Source organism: Eretmochelys imbricata, chromosome 2, assembly GCF_965152235.1.
Source record: "Eretmochelys imbricata isolate rEreImb1 chromosome 2, rEreImb1.hap1, whole genome shotgun sequence".
In the NCBI taxonomy this organism is placed as follows: domain Eukaryota; kingdom Metazoa; phylum Chordata; order Testudines; family Cheloniidae; genus Eretmochelys; species Eretmochelys imbricata.
Genome location: NC_135573.1, coordinates 82,271,949 through 82,299,124, shown reverse-complemented (window position 1 = coordinate 82,299,124; position 27,176 = coordinate 82,271,949). Strand labels below are relative to the sequence as shown.

Here is a 27,176-nt window from a genome sequence, read left to right as displayed (position 1 = left end):
TCCCCGCTATTCCCCCGCCCCCAGTTACTTCCTGTGGCCGCTATGCTCCCCTCACCTCGGCCCCTCCCCGCTCCTCTGCCTACCTCCAGGTGCTTCCTACCACTGAATTGTTTGGCGGTGCTTAGCACTTTTCAGGGGGAGAGGGGAGGAGCGGGAAGCCGTGCACTCAGGGGAGGCGGGGAGAAGAGGCGGGGATTTGTGGAAGGGGATGGAATGAGGGCGGGGCTTAAACAGAAGTAATTCTAAAACTAAGTGAGGGTTTTGTCCTTTGAGTGAGGTGCATTACTGAGTGTATATATTTTATTAAAACCGCTCGGAAATAACTTAGTCGAAAAAAAGAACACTCATGGAAGAAGAGAGTTTTCCAAGACAAATGGGAGAATTTATATTTTTTCACAGAGGTAAAAGATAAAAATTCAATGCCTTATTTGTCAGCAAATGATTGCTGTTCCCAAGGAGTATAATGTGCGTCAGCACTACGACACAATGCACCATGAAAAATATGATGCATTCACTGGAAAAATCCGAGAGGAAAAAGTTCGGCAACTTAAAGCAGCATTTGCCAAGCAAAGAAATTTCTTTTTGGAGATTAACAAGTCTAGTGAAGATTCAATAAGAGCAAGTTTTGTAATACGTGAAATGATAGCTAAATCATCGTGACCTTTTACAGAAGGCTAATTCATAAAAGAATGTCTTGCGAAGGCCAGCGAAATTTTATGTCCTGATAGGAAGAAAGTTTTTGAAGGCATAAGGTTGTCTGCCAGTACAGTTGCCTGCAGGATAACTGATTTAGCAGATAATGTGCAAAAACAATTGATTCAAAATGGCAAAAAAGACTTTGAAGCATTTTCAATTGCTCTTGATGAGAGTACAGATGTATCAGATACCGCACACTGTGCGGTGTTCATTAGAGGTGTGGATTGCAATTGGAATATAACTGAAGAATTGCTAGACTTAATGCCACTGAAGGGTACCACAATGGGACGTGACATATTTCAAGGACTGGAAGAGTGCACTGAAAGAGCTGTGCTGCCATGGAACAAACTCGTATCTTTGGCTATGGACGGTGCGCCATCTAGGTGCTCTGAAAACATTGGTGTGGTTGGATTATTGAAGACCAAAACTGAACAGCCTCAATATACCAGGAATTAGCTTCACCAGTATACATTGCATTTTGCACCAAGAAGCCCTGCGTAGTGAAAGTCTACAAATGAAGGAAGTTATGGATGTAGTTGTCAAAACCATTAATTTTACACATGCACGAGGGCTGAATCACAGACAGTTCACTTTTTTTAGCAAGTATGGACAGCGAATATGGGGCACTTCTGTATCACACTCAAGTTAGATGGCTGAATCGTGGAAATGTTTTGAAGGGTTCTTTTACACTTAGAGAGGAGATGGATTCCTTCATGAAAATGAAAAACAAGGAGGTTCCACAGCTTGCTGATTCCACTTTTATCTGCAACCTTACTTTTCTAACAGATGTAACTTATCACCTGAATGCACTGAACTTGAAGCTTCAGGGTAGAAAACAGGTGATAACACTGTCATACGTCTGTGTTAAGTCCTTCAAAGTCAAAGTCTGAATTTTCCTTAGGAAAAGTTGAACCCAAATCCTTGGAAGCATATGCAGATATCATTTCTGGCTTACACAAACAGTTTGATGTGCAGTTTAAAGATTTCAAGACACTTGAACCACTTTTTCAACTTTTTTCCACACCCTTTGCTGTGGAAATGGATAATGTTGCAGAGGAAATGCAGATGGAGTTAGTGGCCCTTCAGTGTGATACCATTTTGAAGCAGAAGTATACAGATGTTGGAATTCCAGAATTCTACCTGTTTCTTTCACAAGAAAGATTTCCCATGTTATTCTCTGCTTCTGCAAGGATAATGGCAATGTTTGGAAGCAAATATATCACATATGTATGAACAGTTTTTCCTGTTCCATGAAGATTAACAAATCTGTGTTAAGGTCAAGGCTCACTGATGAACATCTGAAAGCAACACTGAGACAGGTTTGATAGGACTGAGACAAAACCAAATATTGATGCAAAACGCTGCCAGCTAAGTGGCCAAAAATGAAATGACTGTCAAAATTAGCATTGACTTTTTGGATTACAGTTTTTAAAAAGTTAATAAATTGACTTTTAATAGCATACTATATTACTTTTTCCCCCCCCCCATTTTTGACTATACTTTTGTACCGTTGTATAAAAAGATTTCAGTGATTCAGCCCTCGGGCCAATGTACGAATCCTCATGTGGCCCTCATGGTGATTTGAGTTTGAGATCCCTGCTACAGACAGTCTGCCATACTCATCCTCCAGGCCCTCTGTTCATGATCTGATACAGCACTGGCTTGCATGATCTTGCTGAACACATCATCCCAAATTCTCTCTCTCTTCCTTATCTGGCTCAAGCATTATGCAGGTGTGGAGGAGGAACCTCTCAAGGCTGCAATGGCAGCAGCTACAGACAAAACAGAGGTACCATTGTCAGTATACTCACAATGGAAAGCAAAGTTAAAATTCAGAACTCCCTTCCCTTGCTCCCCGAAAGTTTTAAGCAATACATGCTTACTGACACTTTTGCTTCAGAGAGCTTGTGCACAATACCATTCTCAGCTCCACCCATGGTGTGTATGGCCTGCCAAGGGTGAGAGAAATGAAGAAGGGATTGCTCAGTTGCATGAAACTACGTGTGATGGGCAATGGCACTGAAAATTGGCACCATTTTCCACAGGCAGTGGTGATTTCAGCAGATCTCACTCCTGAGGGTAACACAAAGAGCACAGCTGCTGTTGGCAACCCGAAGCCACCTGGGGTTGTCCACCGCTAGCTTGTTTACTGCAATGGAGACTGCCAAGATTGTTGCCGACTGGTGTGGGAAACTATCCTACCATGAAGTAAGAAATAAGGCTGCCATCCCTAAAAAACTTTGGGAGAGGATTGCTGAGCACCTCCAGGAAAATTTCATTGAGAGCTCTCAAGAGGATTCAAGGGACATCTCTGTGAATATAAACAAACTGCTCTGCGCAGCCCCCCTACCTAACTCTACAGTGGAATGAAAAGCATATAAACTCTACTTTTCTTTGTTGTACCAATACTTCTTCTAGTACAAGAAAATTAATGAAAATCAATAGTTGTGTCCTGTTAAGCTAGGAGCACCATAACTGTAATGGAAAATAAATGGACACACTTACCCAAGGTTCTTTCCTCTGCATTGGGCTTGCATGTGCTCAACTCCTGAAATTGACTGAGCTGTGCTGGAGTCCCAAAAAGCTCATGGCATAGTTGGACCCCTCAGTTGCATGTCCTCCATTCTCCTCCACCTTCCCCTCGTCCTCGCTGTTCATGCCCGGGGCCTGTGCCTCAGGATCCTTGGAGATATCCACAGTGGTGGTTGGGTCTCCACCATGTATGGCATGCAGCTCTTTGTAAAAAGTGGCAGGTCTGCAGCTTGGCATCAGATTAATTGTTTGCCTCCCAAGCCTTCTGCTATGCCTGCCACAGTTCCTTCGCTTTCACACAGTGCTGCTGCTGATCCCTGTTGTACCTCTTCTCCTGAATCACCTGTGAAATCTGCAGATGTCCACATTTCTATGGCTGATCTATAGCTGTGCTTTCACAGCCTCTTCTCCCCACAGGCCCAGGAAATCCAATATCTCCTGTCTACTCCAGGCTGCAGTTTGTCTGGAGCATGCAGCCAACATGGCCAGCTAGGCAGTTGCACACAAGAATGGAGAGCTGCTAGGTGTTCTTGCCAAGTTGGACAATCAGGAAATGGCATTTCAAAAATTTGCAGGACTTGGGGCGTGGGGTCAGTGAGCCTTCTGGTCTCCAAGACCCCAGGACAGGAGTTCACAACTGTGACCCGAGCAGTCAGTGTCAGGCATTGTGGGATAGCTGCTGGAGGACTGTTAGAGTTGACACAGGTAGCACAGTATCTACGTTTGCACTGCGTCAACCTCAAACACATCGACCATGGCTCAGTGCTGCTTGGGGAGGTGGTGTTACTATGCTGGCATTGAGGAGAGTTTACATTGGTGGGAGACAAATTTAAGTATAGATACATGCACAACTAGGTTGATGCACAGAGGCTTGTGTAGACCAGGCCTGAGCTAAAAATGGGACAGATAGTTAAGCATAAGGGGTAACATGTTATAGGAGGTAATTTGAAATGGGGTGGATAATAAGGGTTAGATTGTTATGTAAAAGGAGTTTGAAGTGGGCCATTACGGGTTAGCAGGCAGGTGCGTTACAGATGGTTGTAATAAGCCATGAAACCAGTGTCCCTGTTGAATCCATGTTTTTTAGTGTCTAGCAGCATTATTTACAATTTCTTTCCCCAGGCCTGAAAAACCACCCTGTGTATTTCAGCAGCTTGTACCTTCCACCAACGGAAGTTGGCCCATTAAAAGATATTACCTCACCTACCTCGTCTCTCTGATAAAAGTTAGGAGACATTTTAAAATTAAGGTGAATTATCCAATTTATCACTACCTTGTCATCCTCTATGTCCTGCACATCACTGAGAACAGTGTTTGCTGTGAAATGCTATTTCGTAAATTCAGAATATAGGTTTTTTTTAAATTAGTGATACTCAGAATAAATAGTCTCTCCCCTTGAAGAGATGTCAATATAAAAATCTTAAAAGCAAATTTCCTTATGTCACAAAAACACCTAATTTTAATAAAATTGAAGACTAAACAGCATAGGGAGCTTTTTTTAAAATTTTGCAGTCCTGTCAACATGGAAAAAGAATTAACTGGACATCAATTTCATTTTCAGGTTCTCATGTACTTGCATTTAGAATGGCCATAGCGTGTCAGACCAATGGTCCATCTAGCCCAGTATCCTATCTTCCAGATGCTTCAGAGGAAACATACAGAACAGGCAATCATGCAGTGATCTATCCTGTGTCATCCACTCCCAGCTTCTGGCAATCAGATGCTAGGGATACTCAGAGCATGGGGTTCCATCCATGACCATCTTGGCTAATAACCACTGATGGACTTATCCTTCATGAACCTACCTAATTCTTTTTTTGAACTCCATTAAAAATCTAGGATTCAAATACAGCAAGGGAGTATTTGTTTAAAACTTTCTAAGGCAAGGGATGGAACATTTCTACTCATCTTAAATTTAATAAAAAGAAACAACTTAATTTTGCATAAATGTGGGAGCTCATTTAACCAACAACATGTCCACTGAATATGTAAGATTTTAGAAGTTATTTAAGGTCTGTCTTCCTATATCATAGTTCATAATATCTCAGACTGGATTGTTATATTAGTCTGAGCACAACAATAATCAGGGACTTAAATTCTAACCCAATCTTTGATAGACTATACAACCTTGAGCAAGTCACTGAATCTTGCTACCTCACTTTCCATGGTCTGTAAAACAGAGATCATACTGACCTGAAAGTTGCTACAAGGATTTAATGCTTGTAAGTGGCTGTGGCAAGATGGCTGATGTTAGTATGGTGGATCCTGCACTTTTCTTGGCAGGGGTGCTAAGACGCCACTCCTTACCCCTGCTTTTGGGCTGCCGAGGTCCCCGCTAGTGGCCCGGGAAGGTGGTAGAGGAGGGACACAGGGGAGGAGTCTGGGTTTGCTCCTCGCTTTGAGGCCCAGCACCTCTCAACCCCTGCGGGTTCTTACCCTCTTCCTTCTTAGTGGGGAACCTTTGGTCCTTAGATGCTGGGGGAGGGAGTATCCCTTACTTTGGTTCTCTGGTCTTTCAAATCTTACAACACACCTCCAAGCTCCAGTCCTCTCTCCTTCCTCCTCCTCCCCCCTGACTGCCTGAAGCAGGGGGGTTTATTAGATTCCTGACAGGGCCTTGACTGACTACAGGTGCTCCAATTAACCTGTAGCAACCCTTCCTAGTCTACAGGGAACCACACCTTAATTAGCCTAGGGCTTATATATTTCCCCTCTACCACTGCTCCCTGGCCCTCCTGTACCACATATACTGGCCCCCCTGACACCACAGGGTTGGACTACTTGAGACAAGAGACATGTTGTCAGGACAGGCTGTCCACGTTGTCATGTTGGCTTCCAGCTCTATGCTGTATCCAGAAGTGGAAAGTTTGTCAGGATAGAAGCCATCTAGTCACTCATGCATTCCTCTCTTTGTTTGTGCGCATCCATTGGAGTGGGGTGTGGTCTGTCACAAGGGTGAACCGCCACCCAAGCAGATAGTATCATAGAATTTCTGTGGTCCATTTAACCGCTAGGCATTCCTTTTCTACTATGGCGTACCATTGCTCCCTGGGCAGGAGCTTTCAGAGAAGGTAAAGGATTGAGTGCTCCTCATCCCCCGCCATCTGTGAAAGGATGGCCCCTAGTCCTACCTCCGAGGCATCTGTTTGTAGGATGAATTCCTTTTTGAAATCTGGGGCTATGAGCACTGGATGGCTGCAGAGGGCTGTCCTTAGGTCTGTGAAAGCTTCTTCTGCTGCTTCGGTCCACTTAACTATCTCCGGTCTCCGAGCTCTTATCAGGTCCGTCAGAGGCGCTGCCTTTGTGGCGAAGTGAGGGATGAACCAGCAATAGTACCCCACTATCCCTAAGAATGTGCTGACTTGCTTCTTGCGGATCACTTTGTTTCACTGGGGCTTCACCAGGCCCCTTCCGACTACATACCCGAGGTATCTGGCCTTGGCTAACGCTATTGCACATTTGGATGGGTTAGCAGTGAGGCCAGCCTGTCTAAGAGCATCTAGTACCGCTTCCACTTTTCCCAGGTGCGTCTCCCAGTCAGGGCTATGGATTACCACATCTAAATAGTCAGCAGCATACTTGGCATGGGGTCGAAGTAATCTGTCCATCAATTTTTAGAAAGTCACGGGGGCCCCATGGAGCCCAAAAAGAGAGTATGGTATATTGGAAACGGACGTCGGGAGTAGAGAAAGTGGTTTGTTTCCTTGGCGTCCTCATCCAGGGGGATCTGCCAGTAACCTTTTGTCAAGTCCAAGGTGGTCAATTATCGGGCCTTGCCTAACTGATCCACCAGCTCATCAATACATGGTATTGGGTAGGCATCGAATTGAGAGACCTTGTTTAACTTTCGGAAGTCATTACAAAATCTCAGGCTACCATCAAGCTTGGGGACCAAGACAATAGGGCTGGACCACTGGCTGTGTGATTCCTCAATCACCCCAAGTTCCAGCATCTTCCTTACTTCTGTCGTAATTTCTTCTCTTTTTGCCTCTGGTATGTGATATGGTTTTATGTCACCCTTGCTCCGGGACAGGTGACGATGTGGTGTTGGATCAGTGTCGTATGGCCTGGTTGTGTGGAGAATACGTCTGGGTTCCGCTGGATCATATCGACAACCTCTGTTCATTGTTCTGGGGGCTAATTTGGCGGATATCTTTACCTGCCCTTGTGGGCCATCTGCCTAGGATGGAGCCGGAAGGACAACCAGGCACATCTCCCGATCAAGCCAGGGTTTCAGTAAGTTGACGTGGTATATCTGCTCTGACCTTCGGCGGTCTGGCTGCTTCACCTTATAATTCACCTTCCCAACAGCTTGCATGATCTCATAGGGTCCATGCCAACTGGCCAGGAGCTTACTTTCTGTTATTGGTACCAGAACCAGCACCTGTTCTCCTGGTTGAAATTTCCATGTTTTTGCCCAATGATTGTAGTAGGTTCGTTGGGCCTCTTGTCCTTTCTCCAAATGCTCTCGTACTATGGGGGTCACTTGAGCTATTCATTCTCTCATCTAGGCTACATGTGCAAAGACGTTCTTCCATGGGTTGGGTTGTTCCTCTCATTCCTCCTTCGCCATGTCTAATATGCCACATGGGTGGCATCCATACAGTAGCTCGAAAGGGGAGAATCCAGTAGATACTTGGGGAAGTTCTCATATTACAAACATCAGGTATGGGAGGAGGGTATCCCAGTCTTTTCCACTTTGGCCCACCACCTTTTGGATCATGCTCTTGAGAGTTTGGTTAAATCGCTCAACCAGACCATCTGTTTGGGGATGGTAGACTAAGGTCCGCAAGGCTCGGATGCGGAGCAGGGTACATAAGTCTTTCATTATTCTCGACATGAAGGGAGTCCCTTGGTCAGGATCTCCTTAGGGATGCCTACCCTAGCAAAAACTTGCACCAGTTCTTTTGCGAGTGCCTTGGACGTGTGGTTTCTTAAAGGAATGGCTTCGGGGTACCGTGTAGCGTAATGCAGGATGACAAGTATGCTTCAGTGGTCCCAGGCTATTCTTTCTAGTGGGCCCACTAGATCCATTGCTATGCTTTCAAAAGGAACTTCAATTATAGGCAAGAATACCAGTGGGGCCCTTAACTGAGGTCAGGGGCTATGCAGCTGACACTCTGGGCAGGAGGTGCAATAGCGCTGGACTTCTGCCCATACCCATGGCCAGTAGAACCTACTTAGGACTCTATCCAGGGTCTTGTCTGCTCCTAAGCATCCACCAAACAGATGACTATGAGCTAACTCTAATACCGCCCTTGTGTGCTTCCTTGGCACCAAGAGCTGTTCTACTACTCCCCCCCCACCCCATATTGGTACTAGCCAGTACAACAGATCCTGCTTGATTATATAGTGTGGCCCTGGGCCTTTAGTTTTCCCTTCTACTGGCACGCCATTCACCTTTACTACCTCCTCCCTCAACTTCACATATAGTGAGTCATCAGCTTCGTCCTGCCCAAAATATTTGCATGTGGGACCGATCTGGCCTGATTCTATTGGATTGGGCTCCCCTCCTTCTCTTGGGGGTGCTTCCGCTCATGCTGGGGGCCATCTCTGGGTCTCCACGGGGCCTCCTTCCAACCAGGGCAGCTCTTTGGTTTGCCACCAAAATCCTGGTTCCTAATCTTTTGCCTGCCCTCCTTTCCCCGTCTGGATTTCCGAGACTTCCCAGGGGGTGAAAATACCTCTGGGAAAACCCAGCAAAAATTGTGGTAGGGCCATCCATAGGCGCCTTGAACTCTGCTTGTGGTTTACTTCCCTCCCCTAACTTGACGGGGAGGTGGGGGGAGAGTAGGCTCTCAAACCCAGGAAAGTCCCTGTCAATTAAGACTGAGTAGGGAGGCTTATGGACCACCCTTGCAGTCATCTTTGTAGTGTTTCCCTGGATCTCAATCCATATTGGAATTGTGGGGTAGAAATTTACTGTGCCGTGGACACACGTCACTCCAGTGCTCTTGGCCTGGCTCAGTTGGTCTTGGCCCGGCTCAGTTGGTCTTGGCCCACTAACTTCCCTGAGACCAATGTGACAGCACTCCCAGAGTCCACCAAAGCCATGGTCTGGATGCTGTTCATCTTTACTGGTCTGGTGTAAAGATGTGGGGCCTTTGTGACCCCCACCAGGCTGATTAGGCCACACTGGTCCCCGGGATCCCCCAGATTGCACTGCATGGACTCCTCCCTGTTGGGGCACTGGGCTGCTATATGCCCCAATTCCCCACACCTCATAACAGCGATCTCATATCCCGGAAGTTGCCCTCTGTCTTGAGCCCTCTAACGTGCTTCCTCAGCCCTCTCCCCCCCAGACTCCTAGGTCCCTTTGGGGGCCTCAGGCCGCTTCTTGGTGCCTGTTCTTCCCGTCATGTCTTTCCTGTAGGTCTCGGGGTTGGGACTGATTTCCTGAAATGCTGTGTTTCACCTCCCAGGGTTTCAAACAGCTCACTGGCTGCCAGCTGTCTCTCAAACTGGTCACCCTTGTAGTCATAGGTGGAGGGATCATTCTGGCTTACCAAGGCTTGGAGGCCTGAGGATAGTCCCCTCCTATAGCGGTCCAGCACCAGGAGCTCCATCATTTTCTCCAAGCTGAGAGCCTCTGGACGTAACCACTTCTGGGCTAGGTGGATTCGGTCAAACGGATGTGAACGCTATGTCTGGTCTTCGCAGTACTGCCATTCATGGAACCTCTGGGCTCAGAAGGCCGTTGTTATCCCTGCCCTAGCCAGGATCTCTACCCTCAACTGAAGGCAATCTGCTAGCTCCTCTGCAGTCATATCATAGTAGGCCTTCTGGGCCTCCCCACACAAAAAATGGGGCAAGGATGCCTGACCACTTGTCTTGGGGCCAGGCCTCCCACAGAGCTGTCCTCTCAAAGGCCAGGAGGTATGCCTCCACATCCTCCCGGGTCATTTCCTGCAGAAAGTCGCTGGCTTGTATGGTCCACATCCCATCATACCCACGGCTCAGCTCCATAAGGGCCTTCACCTGGTTCATTAGTTCCTGCAGCATGGCCCGATCTTGGGTGGCCTAGGTCATCAGCAGGTGATTGGTCTCTTGCTGCAGCCGCATGGCCTCCTGTTGGGCAGCTGCCTGGAACCGGGTAGCCTCCTGCTGGGTGGCAGTGGCTTGCACCAGTGCTTCAACCACATCTTCCATCTTGGGGCAAGGTGGTAGTGACCCACCTTGGATTATGTTCCCAGTGCAGAAATCCCACCCCTCACACAATGTATGACAAGATGGCCGACGTTAGTATGGTGGGTCCTGCACTTTTCTTGGCAGGGGTGCCTAGATGCCACTCCTTACCCCTGGTCTTGGGCCGCTGAGGTCCCTACTAGTGGCCCAGGAAGGTGGTAGAGGAGGGAAGCGGGAGAGGGGTCTGGGTTTGCTCCTCACTCTGAGCCCCAGCCCCTCTCAACCCCTGTGGGTTCTTACCCTCTTCCTCCTTGGGTGGGGAACCTTTGGTCCTTAGACTCCCTCCCCTGTTGGGGCAGGGTCTCGCCTTACTTCGGTTCTCTGGTCTTTCAAATTTTACAACACACCTCCAAGCTCCAGTCCTCTCTCCTTCCTCCTCTTCCCGACTGCCTGAAGTAAGGAGTTTTATTAGTTTCCTGATAGAGCACCTATAGTCAATTAAGGCCCTAATTAACCTGTGGCAACCCTCCCTAGTCTACAGGGAACCAAGCCTTACTTAGCGTAGGGCTTATATATTTCCCCTCTACCACTGCTCCCTGGCCCTCCTGTATCAGAGTGGCTTTTAACATAAAAATATTCCTCCTCCAAAGTATATTTCACTATGTGTGTGCACGCACACATAATATGAGGTTTTCACTGCTCTTTTAAGTTTGTTTTGTAACCTTCATAAAAAAGAGGAAAGATGATCTTGTTAAGGCACTCAGAAGATCTAGGCTCTGCCAGACTTCCCGTGTAATTTTCTGTGTCTCAGTTTTACATCAGTAAAATGAGAATAATAGTTGTATGCGAGGATTAATGGTTAGGCAAGCTCAGACACCAATGACATGCACCATAAAAAAAAAAAAAAAAAAAAAAAAAAAAAGGATTGAAAATCAGTACAAGTATTGAGTATTAGAACAACTTCAAGTTCTAGAAGGTTGTCCTCTCTCAATATTAAAAAAAAAAAACAAAAAACTATCATTTAAAAGCAAACAGCAAGAATTTTTAATTCCTTTTGCAGACAAATTGAGCTTGTTATAGATTTTATACTCACAGGTAATACAAAAGGTATTCAGTACGGATGCACTACACAAAGGAGATAATATGCGATTTTATGGACTAAATTCTTGTTAACAGATAACATAAAACTGCATATGGGGGGAAAATTGTTTTACCCATAACATTCCCTCCAAATACCAAACAGAATGGTAGAATTTATAAGAATATTTGACAAGATTTATATCATATCTCAGTTCCAAGGACTCTGGCATTGTACGAACAGTTAGAATAAAAAAGGGGCATAAAATGCACAATATAAAGCCAAAATACTAACATGATCACGGCTACAGTAAAGTAGTAGTAATTAATGTTGGGCTTAAGGTCCTAACATCTTACAACAGAGAACACCTCTAAAAGACGAGGGGTTTTTTTGGTAAGTTAGACGAGATGGGGTAGAGAGATAGGGATAGACAGATGTCCAAGAGGATTACATCTCAAACCATAGGAGCCACGATCGGAACAACTTTCTTACCACAGATAAGAACAAAACTCCTAAAAAATTGGATGTTTAATGTTTTAACTAAGTAGTGAATGGGTCTGAGATAGGACAGCAATTTGAACTATTTTGTTTAAAATAAGAGTATAATAAACTGCTGCTCCTAACAGCATGCCAGAAATTTTAAGAGATGTAAAATGTTTTTCAGCCAATATATGCAAGATAATTACTATATATTACATGTTTGCAAACAGTTTTAAATGGGCTGTACACATGGTATACAGCAAAAGCTCATTTACACATTTCTTTAAAAAGTAAAGACTAAATATCTGGAAATAGAGTTGGTCAAAAAATAATACTGAAAATTATGAACTTCAAAAAGAGATTTTTCTTTAAATTTAAATTGCCACTCTTTCAACCACTGTATATGCAAAGTTTTAAGAGTCAGGTGCTTTCCTACAGATGCAAGTACAAACATTTTTAAAAACCACACATCAAATTATGACATCTTATCTGTACATATACCTTTATCTGGTTCTAGTTTAACATTTTACAAAAAAAGTTAACTTGGAGGTGTAATCTTCTGTGCACCTAGATTGAAGGCTTTAGTCAGTTTTTGCAGATACGACATAAGCCTATAAATCACTGTGCCATATATACTATTATTTGATTAAAGTGAACTACAGGCATAACAACTACACCGGACCCTCGCTAGAACGCGGGATTTGGGATCCATGCGTGGTACCGCATTAAAATGAATTGCGATTAAATTTGGGATCCATGGCCGCGACCGTGTTATATGTGAATTCGCGCTATATAGATGTGCATTCTACCAAGGGTCCGGTGTATATCCTTCATTGATAAACAGGGATTGGGTTAAAATGCAAATGTTAAGAGATGTATACAATTAATATTTTGGAGACTGTTTTATTTTTAGCAGATTAAGGACTTTAATATTACAAAAGTGTGGATAGTCGTAATGTCTGCCTTAATGGGTTCAATTTTTTAATTGTTTCTGCTGCAGCGTTGTGTGGTCCTTCAAACTAGGACAACGTGTGTGCTTTTGCTCCCTTACCATTTTGAAATTCTTTGGTTGAATAGTTTTTGCTCTACTTTTCCTTTAGTAGAAATAGCTATTTGTATTTTAGTTTACCAATTTATTTATGCCTCTCACTGTATCAGTTATTGATGAAGCTAGCTCATCAATGATTTGTGGAAAAGTTCTTTCCCTATCTTTAGTTTTAGTCAGTGCCTTACAAAAAATATCCATATATCATTACATAAGTGTAATGCATTCATATGTAACCTCACACAGAAAAATCTGCCAGATATACTCGCTTATCCCCACTAGTGAGATTCTATAATTTGCATAAACTAAGGACTAGTTTATATGCAAAGACAAATTTATTTCTCTTCTTTTCCCACTTTCCTTCATAAATAAAGCTCCTCCTTTGTATCTGAGAAAGCAAATACTGCCTATTTAAAAAAATAAAAATAAAAAAACCCCACACACCACGAATTTTGGAAGACTCAGTTTAAACAACATGGATTACAGAATAATCAGTCCAGCACCACTTTTCAATGCCAACAATTCAATGAAAGTGTGAAATGGTTAGTGATTACAAAAAGTTACAGAAATAACACTATGTAAGGATAACTACATTTAAGACAAGTTCATAACATTTAAGAGGTGGGACAGCTCATTCAAAAATATTTATTGTAAAGGTTGTGTTAACATTTCAAGATACAGTGTTAGGAAACACAAATTTGACAACATTAAAAGGAAAGTACTTACTATGATCAGCTGTTTGTCATCTTTTCCTGCTTCTCTTAGTTTTTGAATATGCTGCTCTGATGACAGGAAGCTACTGCACCTTGGTGCTAATGAATGGTTTGGCAAAGGGACCCTTTAAACAAACATATTTCCTGTCAGAAGAGGCTGACAAATCCTGCTCAGTTTATATAATTTAATAAGGCCCTTCTGACTAGGTATTTTCAAAAATGCATCTATAAATGTAAATCCATTTTAAATAAATTTAAATCCCAAAGTAAGAACTAAAAGCATGTGTGTTTTAGTTTACAATTTTGATACATTCAAAACTATAGCCAAGATGAACAAAAAAGTGCATCATTTGTGATTATCATAAATTATAAACTATACAGCTAGTGGGAAGACATAATGATGAATGACTGGGCAATTTACTTATCACATAACATAACCATTCAACTAGTATAGACACAGTGGTTTATTTACATCTCTCTCAAGATCATTTTCTTGTTTGCTCAGCTACGATTCCTCAGTATTTTCATTGACTTCTGGTAACGTAGATACATGATTTTTAAATGATGCTACTGTGTGTCTTGTATACATAGAGTTGGAGGCATGTCAGATTCTTTTCTTAAAAATAAATAATGAAGGCAGTTACTGTAATCTTCCCTCTGACTTTCACTTTACAAACAAATTATGGTCAGAGTTAGCAGTGGCCCAATATCACCAGGAGAGGAGCAGAACAGTGTCTGTCTAGACCACACCTTTCCAGTCCCTTAAGGAAGAGAATTCCTTCCCCCACACCTTTGAAAAGGACCTGTGCACAGGCTATGTATACACATCCTGTGGCTCTACTTCTCTCAAAATGTTTTTAAAAGGCACTTTCCCACTGCATGGAGAAGAGAAGCCAACTTGGTACTGCCAACCTCAGAGGCAGATCAAAGTTCTTCCTGCTTCCACTTTCCCTCAAACAATACAGCCAACAGGAAATAGAAAAGGGATTGTTACCAACTAACACTTCCCCACAGAGCTCTAGGGAACTTTTTCCAAAAGGAGACAGCAGTAGAATTTAGAATGAGAGGCTCCTAGAGGTCATTAAAAACTCTCTCGCGCAATAAAAATAAAATAATTTATTTTAACACCACCACAAGCACCTCTATTTGGCAATTACTAATCCTAACTTTTTTGCAAAGCAGAGATCAGACAGAGCAACATATTCTTATTAAGAAGATGCTAATAGTTGCCACAGTCTATTGCCGTAGATGAATTATAAGCTTTTACATACATTGAAATTTTTGCTCTACAAGTTGTATCTAAAGAAGTGTTGGCATGCCAGACTTAAGACATCAATTCATGTCTTTCACTTGATTCACCATTTCTTCTGACACGTTAATTACCGGAAATAATTATGTTTAAAGAGTGATCTTTCCTACTACATCTTTTCTTCTTGGGCCAAAAGTGAAATTATACCACGTGACATTTTTATGTCAGTCATGTCTCTAATAGGATTATAGGAGCAGTATCTGGGACATATGTTAAGAAAGCACTTATGTAAACAAAAGTATCTAAAATAGCAAAGGGAGCACAGATTTATTAGCCAAGAAGTCTTTTTTCAAGCTTGCAACAATATGAACATCCTCTATTTCCAGACAGAAAACTTAGCTTAGGTGAAATTGAATATAAGACCACACTCACATCAGCAACTAAGAGCAACAATCTTTATAAAACTCTCGAAACTAAAGCAAAAAAAGTTCAAGATTAAATTTGCAAGGAACTCAAACATTTAGAAGTATTCAGTTAAGATATTTAAACTCATATCTGCCCACTTATCAGTCCCAACCTCACTTCTTTGTTCTTTTTATGGCTTTTTTGACAGTGGTGTTATTTTTGGATCAAGAAAATTTTCTAAAGGTTAAGAAGTCCTCAACCTCTGGGTTAATTTTGAAAAGCCACTGTATTTGTCCAGCTTGTAGGTGAAGACTGAAAATTTGAACTACAGAGCAGTGCTTTATAATTGGTTTCATGTCTTCATTGTGAACATGATACTTTATGTCTAATGACACTAAGATCACTGATTAGGATGTGGAATAATAGTGTCCATTACTTTGACCTGTTAAGCATCTCTGTACATTGTTTTCAATGTGTTATTTGTCTAATCAGACCTCATTAACAGTGTCGAATGGCAATCAGGAGAGAGTGTATGACAGAATGGCCAGAATTGGCACAGCCGCTATGTCATTAAAAGTGAAGCATTCTACTTTGAGTTGTTGCAAATGAGGAAAAAAAAGTTACGGATAAGGCAGCCTGAATTTCTGATTTTCTCAGGGCCCCACTGTGCAGCTAGATTTAAGGTAGATTGGGGCACAAAGCTCAGTGGGGGGGGATTTGGGGGGGGCAAAAAAACCCTAAACATTTCCATTAAAAAATGTGTACTATTACAAAAATTTTTGTAACTGAAAGATTACAGGAACCTTCCTCCTCATCCTCCTCTGAATAATAAACTTCATTTTAGTCATCAACTATTTTCGAGTCTCAGGTTAGGATCAGGCAAAAAGCAAAGCAAAATGTTAAGTATTTTTTAGCTCTGCTAATTACCACTTTTTCAGAAAAAGGTGTGACTCACATTGCAGCCAGGCTGTATGATAATTTATTTTTACCAAAGCTGAAGTTAGTGTTTTTTCCACTGACAACCTTGTTTGGTAAACTGGATAACACAGAAGTTGGTCTCTTACAGAAAGGATGAGACACCAATTTTTGTTTTTGTTTTTACATGGAAGTTTAGGATGGCAATGGAAAAGAGGGACAAAAAAAATTGGTCTTATAATGGCAACTTTACCTAAGGAGGGGCTACTGTCATTCCATAAATATATTAAAGAATAAAAAGGTACTATACCTCTTCTCACTAGTCTCAGATGTCTGATTTGTGAATAAAGTGCGCACCAACTGCTTGGGAGCCAAACCTGCAGTTAATCAAGGATGGTCATTTCATTATAAAATTTCTCTTAATAGAAAAAGCAAACTTAGCTAAACAAATGGCAAAACAGGTTAACTTCACTACAGCAAAAAGAGATATTGAAGACCATGTTATACAAGCTGTACTTTATCTGTACAGAAAAAAACCCCTGTAATGAAATGGTGCAAATTTAGTGCAGGATTCTGATATTTCTCCACACCGAATTTTTTAAACTTACCTTACATTAAAAATTATACATATCCACTGTTGCTGAACATGGTTCTCTCTCAATAGCCAAGGAGGAAACTAAAAATCAGATTAATTCTGCTGCTCAACCTGCTCAAGCTGACATCAATTGGGTACTGCTGTGTACAGCAGCAGAGCCATAAATACGATCCCTGACTTGCTCAGTAGTAGGGTAGGGGAAAGAGACACAGTTAGGAAATGCAATTGGGGGGGCAAAAGGGGTGGGGAACGACGGACGGACTTTTTTTTTTTTTTTTAAACTCCCAGCAACAGTAAAGGCTCCTACTGCATACTCTTACTGCATACGGCACTTCAAAAAGCTGGAGCTGCATTGAAATGAAGAATTGCACAAGTGTCATCTTTTAGTAAACGGTGAGTCCTGCTGATGAAACATTGCATAGGGCACCACAAGGCCAGGCACTATCACAACGAGATGGATAGAAAGCAAGAGCATGGCATGCCATCAGAGAGGAGTAAGAGATGTAGCAGTGATCTAGTAAGGATACTTATTAGTTTAGGACAGAGTCTGGTTCTTTTCCCCCTCGCCTCTCATGGTTCAAGAAGCGAAGGTTCACATTACACTGACCAAGGCTTGACAACTGGAACAGTGCTGACAGGTTTCTGAGAGAGGTGCGGTCAGCCCTCTTCAGACAGATGAATGGTTACAAGTTTGTGGGAATTTGGTGCAGAAGGGGGAGATAAAAAGGAGGAACTCTAGTTCCTTTTTGAGATGGGATGCATACAAATAAATGAAGAGGGTGAAAGAGAGAAGAGGAGATGTATACTGTTAGAAATAAGGTGGTGGTAAACAAAAGACATGGATAAATGTCTTTGAGAGTAAGGGAACCCAGAAAAAAAAAAAAAAGCAAATGTGAGAAAACAGAAGAATCATTGTTTAATTTGTCAAGAAGAAAGTAGTAAGGAGATCTGTACAAGCTGCCAATTCAATTAATATTTCTAGTCAGATGGATCATCCAAAGTTTACTCAACTCCATGCTCCAGACTGGAAAACACTCACTAGCCCAGAGTGAAAAGGAAGCTTTCCTGGGCAAGTGCCATCAACCGCTAGAAAATCCACACAAATTTAGAAAGTTTCTAACCCTAATGTTTTTGAAGATGGTTCCAAGATCAAACTAATAGGAAGATGCACTGCATTGGTTTCTTAAGAGGGCAGAAGGACAACACCACACCTCTGCTGCTGCTCAGCTCTTCCACAAGAGGCGGCAGAGGAAAGACTGACCAAAGTATTCTTTGTCTTCTTGTTCTCCTCATCTGGAGAAGAGTCACTGAGCAAGCATCCATTATCTGCAGAAACTGCCTGCATCCATGTAGTCACTTTGCAGTGTACGTCAGGGATGCCAACCGATACACACAGAGAGAGGGCCTTTCCCTAGTTTAACTGAGTGCATGCCCATTCTCTTCCCACGTTGTTGCCACAGACTTGGTGGACTGCGAACAGATGGCAATCGTGTTGCCATTGCCCAACACAAAGCTTCATTTAATCCATGAACAGAGGTTTCAAGACAGTTTTCCTTCTAGTTAGGCTGCCCTCCCACGTTGAAGAGGGTCGCCTGCTCTGAGCTGTCTGGTTATTTATTTATTTTTTTTAAACGTTGCCAGATAACCACCTTTCACACCACTACTTTTTGTAGAAAGTTGTCATTGCCATTGTTCAGATCCCAGAAAATGGAAGCAAAATGAAGAAGTCAGGTCAGTTTCATTCTACTACAACGCGGGAAAGCTATGAGGGAGACAGGCACTAAGGAAGGGGAGTCTAAATATGGAGTCTAGAGGAAGGGCAGAGCAGCATAAACAACCCCTTGCATCAGCCAAAAAGCTGAGCATGGGGTTGAATAGCAGACAGTCCCTCCCCTCAGCACATCAGTCCAGAGGAAGGGAGGGTATACACTAATGAGAACCCTCACCCTTTTAGCAGCCAGAAGACTCTGATACAAAAGGAGAACACAGAGTATGCAGCTCCTCTTCCAGCAGCCAGAGAAGGCAGAGTTTCAAGTTTATCAGACATCTACCAGCCAGAAGCTGACAGGAAAGACAGAACCATTGAATAGAATCCAGGGATCAACATCCTAGAAGAAATTCAAGCATACTTCCTTTTATCAGCTGCTGCAGGGGAGCAAGGCTTTTCACCTGAGCATTGCCCCACTTTTTGTATCATTCCACAATCAGATGAATAAGTCTCCTTACTATTAGGTACCTGGTAAAAATTCCAAGTCCTGTGTGTAGATGTAGGAAGGTGGGAGAGAAAGAATGGGAGATGAGATAAAAAAGGAGAATAGTGTTGAGAGAGTTTGTGGACGGTGAAGAAAGTAGAGAATATTTGGGTGGGGCGGGGGGGGGAGGGGGCACGCCACACGAGAAAACAGACACCAATAATAACTCACAAGCCATGATCAGTTACTGGACAAAGTTGAGTGAAGACAGGAAGGAAAAGGTGGTAAAAACAAAAAGCAAAAAGGATGAAATAAGTCAAGCTGGTAGACTAGTACTCAATTAACATCTGATTTTACTGACAATCATATTATAATCTGATTAATATTTTTCGGTATTCAACTGGTTCTTGTAACTGGCCAAATACTATTCTAATATATTTGATTAATTCCACCAGTAATAATGTAATATAGCCAAAAACATTAGGTATCAACAAGTGCTGTGGGTGTATTACATTTAAACCGAGTACATAACTTTTATTCTTTTACATTACTGGGGATGTGGCTCTGGAGGGCATGGTTGCCAGATACCACATTTTTCACTTTGATTAGGCTTAGTTCTAGGACTACCAGGTAAGTTTTCATGCCCTGCTGACACCAATAAATTTTGTAACCTTCCCAATTGAAAAGGAAGAAGAGGATTCCTTCATCCCCACCCTTAACAGACCTCTCAGAGTGCACAGAATTTACAGTTTAGATTTTTTACCTTGAGATTCACTCTCTATCTCCTTTTTGGCTTGCTTAGGTGGTGGTGCTGCTGTAGTACTTTTCACTGGAGTGCTTTCTGGACTTGTATCCAAATGCAAGTTAAAACTCTGAACAACACAATAGAACAGATGATAGATCAAAGTCAAACAGCTCCATCTCTCTCTCCCCAAGTTCTGTCCCCATTTCATTATCTTATGAGTAAAAACCATTATTGAGTTCCTACAAGATCAGTTTAGCACTTTTTCCAGTTCTCTTTAAGACTTTGCTTAGTGAACGGATAAGCAAGCCCATGTATATATCTGTGGCACTATCTGACGCAGCAAAATTTTGCTACATTACATATTCAGTGCATATGGATGCATATTTGGAAAGAATACAGTTATTACATGTACTCCTATGTTCTTAGAACATTACATTTAAACAAACCTGATCATAAGTAGTATTTTGTTCTCCCATTTCCCTTAATGTACACTTTCAACACAAGATAGTTATGGTATTTTAATTAATCAACCATGACATTTTGATTTGTCGTGCTATGCACTTGAGTTATTAGAGAATTTTATTTTTTAAATAGATTTGTTTTAATAGGAGAAGCACAAGTCAACTCAAAAGCAGATTAAGATTCCTATACTGAAATGTTTTAGTTGCACAAAATGTTACTGACAAAGCTAGTTACACGAGCACAGATAGCACCGTCAGGTACTAGAACAAATTTAGAAAAGTATCCTCCCACCACATTCCATAAATAAAAAGAATTACCTCATCTAGCCTTGGCTCAGGAACATGTTTTGTCCGATTATCCAACAAACCATTTTCAGCAACTTTTTTTGTTGATTGCTTTGTTTCTGGTGTCACATCTTTAGCTCTGACCGTTTCAGAAGAAACTGCTCCCAATTTCTCCTGTATATGAGTTGCACTTTTAGTCTCACATGGCTTTGACACAGACAATTTATCTTGGGCCTTTGAAAGCTGTATTTCTGCACCCATTGCTTGACTTGACTCTGGAACTTTAGTTTTCGTTTCTAACAAATCCAGCTTTGGAACACTTGCAGAGTTTAATTTATTTTGATGTATATTATTAGCTTTCGTTAGTTTAATTTTGGTCCACTTAGAGTTTTTGTTTGAAGGAGTATTTCTGCCATTCAGAACACATTTGACAGGTATTCCTTTTTTGCTGGGGAAAAAACGCTTGCACTGAGTGCTCTCATTTGATTCCTTCTGAGTAAGCATTACAGTCTGTGACAGCTGTGTGTCTGCATGTTTCTCTTCTCCTTTTTTATATTCAGTGTTGGGAGAATCTCTTTTCACCTCTACTGTATCTGACTCAATTTCACCTGCAATTTCCTCACAGAGTTCAAGAATGCTTACCCGTTTGGACTTCACAACATTCTCCGGCTGATTGGCTAGATCTATTTCATTTACAGGTGGCTGTGAAACTCTCTTTGCTTTTCCACTGCTTTTCACATTCTGATGCACTGGTTGTTTTTCCTTATTTATTGTCACAGAAGTTGGTTGAAGAGGACTTACCATTTCTACTTTTTTACGATCAAGAAATAATCTTGAGCCTTGCAGGCTATGTTGAGAACTGTTAGAATCATTAGTTTTATGATCCATTTTACATTTTTTCTCTGGTAGAGAGCTGGTTATTCCTACAGTTATTTCTTCATCTCCACTTATAAAATTTGATTTTGTTTTCTTATTTTTCTGTTCAGTTTTCTGTTTAAGAGGTTTGACTGTTTCAACTCTAGTACCCTGAATACATCCTTTTGTCTGAGTGCCCTGTTGCACTTCTGAAGCCTTTCCTTCTTTAATTTCACTATTACAAAGGGATCTTGCTGACGTATCTGATAACTGCTGCAATCTACGTGATCGCCTGGTTAGTTGCTCATCTGGGATAATGATGTGTCTTGGCTTAGGAATGTCTTGTGCTGACTTTTTCTGGCACACTTCCTTATTTTTTGTGGCTTTTGGCTGCTGTTGTGTGTCTTTGACAGTTATTTTATTGTTTGTGCCTGATGATCTTGTCATCATGCGCGTTCCTAATTCAGGTTCACGTTTGTTGTCACTGAAAGATTTAATCAATTGCTGTTCAGCATCTTGAGAAGTTGACTTTTTTGCAAGATTCTTTTTAGGACTCTGAACTTGTATCCCTAAATTTTTATCAGTAATTTTTACAACTTTAGTACTTGTAGAAGAATTACTTTCTGTAGAATTTCCATTAACAGATTTCCTATCCACATGTATGTTCCTAAGTGTAGTTTCATTTAAAGTTTTTACAGACTGCCTAATACTTTGAGGTTTCGATGAATTCTTTTTAATATCTGAAGTTGACTTTAATTGCTGTTGTCTCTTGCTTTCAACTGAAACTTTGGTTTGTAAAGCACATCTGTCCTTCCCTTCAGGACCTCTTTTGGAGGAAGTCTTTGCCGATTTCAAGAAATTAGTATGGTTTATTTTTGAAGATCTGGAGGGTGTTTTTGTAGTAGGTACCCTACTTAATGATTTTAGGGATGATTTTTTCATAGATACTGTTTTACTAGATCTTTTCTTTAACTGAAGTTCACTCTGCTTGGAATGTTTCTGCACTAGTTTAGAATGGGAGGACCGCCTAGCACAATTATTGATGGCTTTATTTATCACTGACCTGTTAGGTTTGACCGAGTTTTTAAGCACTGCTTTCTTCTGCATTGCACTTTTATTTGGCTTGGATTTATTTAAGACATGTTTTGTGGCTGACACCTCTCTTTCTTTCTTTGTTGATGATTTGCTGTTCTTATCTAGCTTCCGACGTTTAGCAGAAGGTTCAGCTATTGCAGGCTTCCTTTTTTGGGCTGCCATTTCTGCAAAACAATAATTGAACCAAATTTCTACAAACTTTTTCAGCTACTTCTATTGTTAATGTACATTATTAGTCATATTATATAAAAGGAGACATACTGGATTATTAATTTTGTCTATTTACTATCAGTGTGTACTAGTCACGATCAGAAAGCAAAATCTGTTAAGCCATTTTAAGTTTAGTATACTACATGTATTTTACTTACAGGTATTTTATAAGAAGCGATCGATGTTTCAGAAAAAGTAACTTATCAAGCTGTGCCAAAAGCATTCCTTATAAATTTGGTTGTAGACAAGGCTTTACATATCACCTATAAAGAATAAAACATTTATGGAGATATTTAGATCCAGTATGTTTATTCTGTTAATTTTTACCTTCTATTTCTCAAACTCTGAATTCAGGCATACAGCTCCAGACCACCTATATTACATTTTTTCATTCTTTCAAATAATAATACTTAGCTTTAAAGTATGAGAGTCTCAGGCAAAAGTGACGTGAACTTTATGCAACCCTCCCTATTCTGTCTTTATGACAGAATTTTATATCAGGACCCTTCAGTTACAGTTGTAGCTCTGCATTACATTAGCCAAAGCCCTAAGGAGCAGAGGACTGGACAGGGCCCTTTTTGGAGCCCCATTAGTACCATAGTCAGATGCCACTGTTAAGCAACACTATATGCTCTCATATGTATCGCTCCCAGAGGCTAATGATGCACTTCTTTGTACTCCCAACCTCCGAAATGTTATAGCATCAGACAAGCCCTCTAACAAAAAGACAGTGATGAACAGTACTTTTATATTAGAAGCTGAAAACAGTCCCTTTATTTTTCTAGTTACTTTAACAGCCACCAAAGAATACATCTTATATTTTCAAGCTTTTAATATTTTTTTGCCATTTTCCTATTTACCACTTTCTCTTGTATTTCCAATGGTGCAAAAATGAATGTAGTTGTTTAAGAACCTATATGGTTATTTAAGAAAAAGTTTCTAGCCCTTATGCATTCTTCCAAAAGCAAACAGAAGGCAAACTGGAAGGAAATATTCTATCACAGCCTTCAAACAAAGGGGTCTGCTGCTTTTCCTGCACCTCATAGCATTGTCAGCAATAGTAGACAAATTAACAAAATTCTGGTTAGTTCCACTGCTGCTATTAAGAGTCCCCAAGTTGTCAAGAATTGTTACTACTCATGCTGCTCAGGAAAGCTATAAGTACCAACCAGAAAACCATGGAAGAAAAGTGGATACCAAAACCCTCCTCCAGGGGGAGAGAGGTTAAGGTCCAACCTGAGACACTTACTAACCCAAGCCCAATATGAAACATGGAGCTTCTGAGAAGATGACAGGGACAACACCTGGACAGAAAACCTAGAACTAGCAGTAATGGGGCCTCTCACCAGGAAGTTGCTCCTGAGCCATGTTAGTACAGCCTCTCACCATTGATTTTCAAATCTACATCTGACTAGTATGTTTAAGTTCTCCAACAAGTAGGCTTCTGTTATTCTTTAGGCACAGTCTTATTATGCAAAGATATATTTTTTTCTACATCCACTTAAGTAACGATCACTCAGGAAAAAGTGTTTTTTCAGTTAGTTAAGGCAGAACAATCTCAGATAATTTTACAGTATTGTTCTGGGTAACAATTCTGGGCACTGAAAGATACTTTTAGGTCTTCAGTCAACTTAAATTTTTTAAATTTTAAATAAATATTCAACTACCATTGGTTTCCAATATCAGACTGCTATAACAGTTCAAGTTTTTTTTGCATCAACAAGCTGACAGCAAAGTATTTCTATAGCCCCATGAGAAAACTGTCACTGCAACCTCAAAGATCTATAAAACTAAAACAAGTTAAGGCCGGAAAGGAACATTAGATCATCTAGTTTTACCTCCAATATAGGCCATTGGAATTTCCTTCATTTATTGAGACAAATAACTGTTTGTTTGGCTAAAGCATATCTTCCAGTTTATTAGAAAATATAAAAGTTTGTGTCAGGTCCCAATTTACGTTTTCTAATTAAGTTAGAATTTTTCAGACTGTGAAAACAAGCTTCCCACTCTATCAAGTTTAAAAATGATTTATTAAAAAGTCAGTCTGTCAGGCTAACCAACTGATCTCTATTTAAGCAAATTCTAGCTTCTCTACTTTAATCCAGCAATTCGTTGGCTCTATATTGCCCACTGACTTTGATGGAATCTGCATCCACACACAAGTTGCAGGATTGGGTCCCCAACCTCTGGAACAGAATTTAGAATCCAGATTGTGAATATAATTATTTATAAGATTGTTAGCACTTCTCCCAATTAACTCCATAATTTAAAAAAAAAAAAAAAAATCAAGTAGTTTCTGACGACACAGATGACAGAAGCAGCTATGTGGACAAAATTTACCTCCAAGACTTTCATCTTTCCTTACACTAACCAGTAGGGAAGCTATGATTCCTGCTAGTAAGAAATTTGACTATCAAGTGCCATACCACACAAGCTTATGTATAGATCCTTGCATTAGCTTGTAAAAAACTATTTTGTTTGCTAATAAATGTAACCTACAGGCCTGTTTCACCATCGCAAGGTGTTCAAATGTTGATCTGCATAAGGTAAGCAGTATGCCCTTTGCACTGTCTGTGGCATTTTTAAAGGCTAGTCATAGTGGTCTTGATTTTTTTCCCAGCAATACATAGAGCAGAGAGAAGTCCACCGCCACTTCTGTTCCCCAGATGAGTTACATGGAGGAGAGATTTATCAGTGGAGACAAAGAGCATCCAATTCAAGTGCCACCCTCCTCCACACACAGCTGCTGCGGTTTAACTCCTCCCTTCGGTCTGATTTCAGTCGAGCAGCACGAGGAGCTTTCTGGACATGCAGACAGGGCCCAGTCTCTGCCCCGAGGAGTTGGCAGTCTAAGACCTTGCAGACGTTGGAGGAAGCGGGAGAGTGGATAAGGGCTGACAGCTATAGGTTGATCAACGGTCCTGGTTCAGGACAGTGAGGGAAAACACCCACCTCCCTCACAGCTGGCTGCCGGCTGTGGGTCGGATTCAGCGGGGTCGGGGCCCAAGCTACGGGACAAGGGACTGGAGTCACCCGCCGCTGACACGGAAATCATTCGCGGCCTGCAGACTTTGCACCCCGCCCCCAGGGGGACACCCCAAGGCGGAGAGCGCAAAGCCCGGTCCAGGGCCCCGAGCCTCAGCGACTCCCAATAACAGCCGGGGCGTCTCCTCATACTCCGCAGACGCGCCGCGGGGGAGCGGCCGTTTGGGGCCGAGGGGGTCGCGCTCCAGGGGCATCTTCCTTCCCCCACCACAGTCACTGCGCCTGGGAACCAGAGGAGGCAGCATCAGCCGGGACGTAGGCGCTGGGGGAAGTGGCGCGATCACGAAGGAAGGGACCGCGGCCGCCCAGCCTCTGGCGGGGAGGCCGGGCTGGCGCCCCGCGGTCACTTACCTCAGCGAGTCTCCTCCGGTGCGCGCTCGCGGCACGAGCCGCTCTCTCCTGGCTGTTCTGGGGAGCGGGGGCAGGGGGCGCGAGCTCGAGGGGGGACGGGGACAGAGAAGCTCGCGCAGGCTGGGCGAGTGGCGCGAGGTCACTGTCGCTCGCGCACCTTTCCCATATCACCCAGAAGCCTGCAGCCTCTCTGGAGAGCAGAAGCAAGTGGATGGAATCTCTTCACATCCGGGCACCGAGACAACGCTGCCACTGCCCCGCCCCGATTTATGACGGTTCCCAGTCTGCGACGCTTGTTGTTGTTTCTCTCTGATCCCGAATCCGGAAACCGCTTCCCGGGACAACGTAACTTCCGTCGGTGGCTGTTAGATGCGAGTCCTACTACTGCTAACGAGACGGCTCCGGAACTGGAAGGCGGGAAGGGAGGGCTGGGTGTAGTCAGAGCGGCCCCTGGCGGCCGGAACGGGGACCGACCCAGTTCCCTGTCTGCTTTGGGGCTGTCTGAGGGAGGGTTTTGTCTGACAGAGGCAGCTATTACTCCCACCCCTTGTCCCGATTTTTCACACTTGCTGTCTGGTCACCCTAGTGCCAGCTGCCCTTCTCATAACAGAAACGGACACATCCAAGGATGTTAAAAGGCAGCAATACTAATTCACTTCGCAACTCCTTTTCCCCTTTACACTGGCAGAAGCCTCCCCCACGATTCGTGGCCATGCCTTCCAGTCAATGGCACCCACTTGTAGCTCTGGGACTTCCAGTCCTGTCCTCTTTACACTTCTTTTGGAAGAGTCTTTCTAGCCTAACCTCAGTCCCCGGCGCCGTTTTTTGCTGTCCTCTTGCCAATTTTGGTTGGATATATTCCTGGAGATTTCATCACATGTAGGGCCACCCCTAACTATTCTGGGGCCCTATGCAGCCCCCCCACACACACAGGGGGTTGGTGGGGCCCCAGGCCTCTGTGGGGGGGGGCAGGGCTGTCTTGGGGGGCCTGGGAGAACTGCCCCCCAGCAGTCACCGGAGGCACGGCTGCGGCCAGTTTGCTGCACTTCCCACCGCTGGTGAGTGCAGGCCCAGCCCTGCAGCAGTCCTTGGGGTGGGAAGAGG

At 42.7% G+C, this 27,176-nt stretch overlaps 1 protein-coding gene across 6 annotated transcripts in view; it reads right to left on the bottom strand.

Moving 5' to 3' along the window:
* The window catches only part of ESCO1 (establishment of sister chromatid cohesion N-acetyltransferase 1), a 66,604-nt gene extending 40,225 nt beyond the window's left edge, over positions 1-26,379 (bottom strand). For 5 of the 6 annotated variants that reach the window (XR_013345162.1, XR_013345163.1, XR_013345164.1 and 2 more), the window contains exons 1-6: positions 26,073-26,379; positions 22,835-22,939; positions 20,550-22,630; positions 19,789-19,897; positions 16,549-16,615; positions 13,683-13,794 (exon numbers count right to left, since the gene is read on the bottom strand). Coding sequence is in view for 1 of the 6 variants with exons in the window: in XM_077810383.1 (XP_077666509.1) it covers positions 13,683-13,794; positions 16,549-16,615; positions 19,789-19,897; positions 20,550-22,628 (2,367 nt within the window). In the remaining 5 variants the exon portion in view is untranslated. The remainder of the gene's footprint in view (positions 1-13,682; positions 13,795-16,548; positions 16,616-19,788; positions 19,898-20,549; positions 22,631-22,834; positions 22,940-26,072) is intronic. The other variant, XM_077810383.1, reaches the window with a different exon arrangement.
* Positions 26,380-27,176: the final 797 nt, after the last annotated feature.